General features: G+C 74.6%; 1 protein-coding gene across 1 annotated transcript; it reads right to left on the minus strand.

Moving 5' to 3' along the window:
• Positions 1–400: 400 nt before the first annotated feature.
• On the minus strand, positions 401–1,564 carry SOX1 (SRY-box transcription factor 1). Its single transcript, XM_063103505.1, has one exon. It carries the CDS (start codon positions 1,562–1,564, stop codon positions 401–403), a length of 1,164 nt encoding a protein of 387 aa, XP_062959575.1.
• Between the last annotated feature and the right edge of the window lie 528 nt (positions 1,565–2,092).

A 2,092-nucleotide genomic window follows, 5' to 3' on the forward strand; every position in this document is an offset into this window, starting at 1 on the left:
GGCCGCGGGCCACCAGCGCCGCCAGGAAGCGACCCACGATGAGAAGTCAGCGCGCCGGCCGTGGTACAAAAGTTGGCATCGCCCCTCGCTCGGTTTTGTCCTTTGTCCCCTCTGGCAAAGCAGACGCTTGCTGCCTCCTCCGTGGGTGATAAATACTGTACAAAAAGTCTCAGGAAAACACCGAAGCTCAGTCTAAAACGCAGGGCCTGTGTCAGCGCCCGGGGGGCACGTGTCACCCGGCGCTCGTCTCCAGCGTTTCCGTTTTTACAAGAATGTGGAAACGTCTGTACAAAAGCAAGGCCGCGCGGCCGGGGCTGGGGCCGGGCTGCGGCCGGGGCGCGGGCCGCGCGCTCGTCGGTCGCCGGCCGTGGGCCGCGGGGTCCCCGGCGTCCCCGCGGCGCTAGATGTGCGTCAGGGGCACCGTGCCGTTGACGCCCGCGCCCGCGCCCTGGTAGTGCTGCGGCAGCGAGTGCAGCCGGCTCTGCGCCGCGGCCGCCGCCGGGTCGCCGCCCTCGCCGGCGGGCAAGTACATGCTGATCATCTCGCGCAGGTCCCCGGGGCAGGGCGCCCGCGAGTGCGCCGGGGCCGGCGGGCTGCCGCTCGGCTCCGACTTGACGAGCGAGCCGAGCGCGCCCAGGGCGCCCGACGACGCGGCCGCCGCCGCCGCCGCCGCCGCCACGGCCGAGTTCTGGTGCGCGCCGCCCGCGGCTGCGGCTGCGGCCGCCGCGGCGCCGTAGGGGAGGCCGCCGTAGCCCGAGGGCGACGCGCTCATGTAGCCCTGCGAGTTGGAGATGGGGCTGTACTGCAGCGCGCCCATGTCGTAGCGGTGCATGGGCTGCGGGTTGTGCGGGTGCGCGTGCGGGTGGTGCGGGTGCGGGTGCGCGGGGTGCGCGTGCGGGTGCGCGCCGCCCGCGCCCGGGTGCTGCCCGTAGGCCAGCTGCGCCTCCTGCATCATCGCCGCGGCCGCCGCCGCCGCCGCCACCGAGCCGGGGTAGGCGCCGTTGGCCCAGCCGTTGACGTGCGCGTAGCCGCCGCCCGCCGCGCCGCCCGGGCTCTCCAGGCGCTGGCCCACGGCCGCCGCGCCCACGCCCACGCCCACGCCCATGGCCACGGCCGCGCCGCCGCCGCCCGCGCCGGCCGCCAGCAGCCCGCCGGCCAGCGAGTACTTGTCCTTCTTGAGCAGCGTCTTGGTCTTGCGGCGCGGCCGGTACTTGTAATCCGGGTGCTCCTTCATGTGCAGCGCGCGCAGCCGCTTGGCCTCGTCGATGAACGGCCGCTTCTCGGCCTCGGACATGACCTTCCACTCGGCGCCCAGGCGCTTGCTGATCTCGGAGTTGTGCATCTTGGGGTTCTCCTGGGCCATCTTGCGCCGCTGCCCGCGGGACCACACCATGAAGGCGTTCATGGGCCGCTTGACCCGGTCCTGGTTGGCTTTGGCGCCCCCGCCGCCCCCGCCGCCGGCCCCGCCGCCGCCGCCGCCCGCCCCGGCCGGCCCCGAGAGGTTCGTGGGGGCCTGGGCGCCACCGGGCGAGTGCAGGTCGGTCTCCATCATCATGCTGTACATGGGGGCGGCTCGCGGCTTCACCGGCACCGCGCGCAGAGGGCCTGGAGCATAGAGGGCCGGGCTGGGGGAGACGCAGAGGGGCTCAGACGGAGCGAGACCGGGGTGCGGGGTGGATCCCGGCCGCGAGGAGAGCGGGGGTGGGGGCAGCAACAGCAGAAAAGGGGCGAAAGCGCACGCACTCGGCGCCGTCCGGCTCACGGCTGGAAAGTTTCTCCCGGTGCCCGAGCCACTCGCCGGGGAGGCGGACGGCCGGCCGGGGTCAGCGTCGTCGCCGCCGCCGCCGCCTCCGCAGCCCGGTCTCCGTCGCGGTGCAAACAGGTGCAGTCGGGGCCAAGTCGCGGCTTCACTTTCGGGGCGGGAGCGGCGCGCTGGGCCCGGCCCGGGGATCGCTGCCTCCTCCTCGCCGCGCGCCGCCTTCTTTCTCCTGGGCTCGGTCCTCAGCGGCCTCCAACTCCGGGCTGCAACTCGTAGCAGGGCGGCGCGCCGCGTGCGCTGGGCATGTGCCGGTCCCCGGTGCCCGGGGGGAGC

The sequence above is a fragment of the Cynocephalus volans genome, chromosome 7 (genome assembly GCF_027409185.1).
Source record: "Cynocephalus volans isolate mCynVol1 chromosome 7, mCynVol1.pri, whole genome shotgun sequence".
Lineage (NCBI taxonomy): Eukaryota > Metazoa > Chordata > Mammalia > Dermoptera > Cynocephalidae > Cynocephalus > Cynocephalus volans.

Coding starts and splice junctions, on each gene's coding strand:
- SOX1 (XM_063103505.1), bottom strand. CDS start 1,564: ATGTACAGCATGATGATGGAGACCGACCTGCACTCGCCCGGTGGCGCC.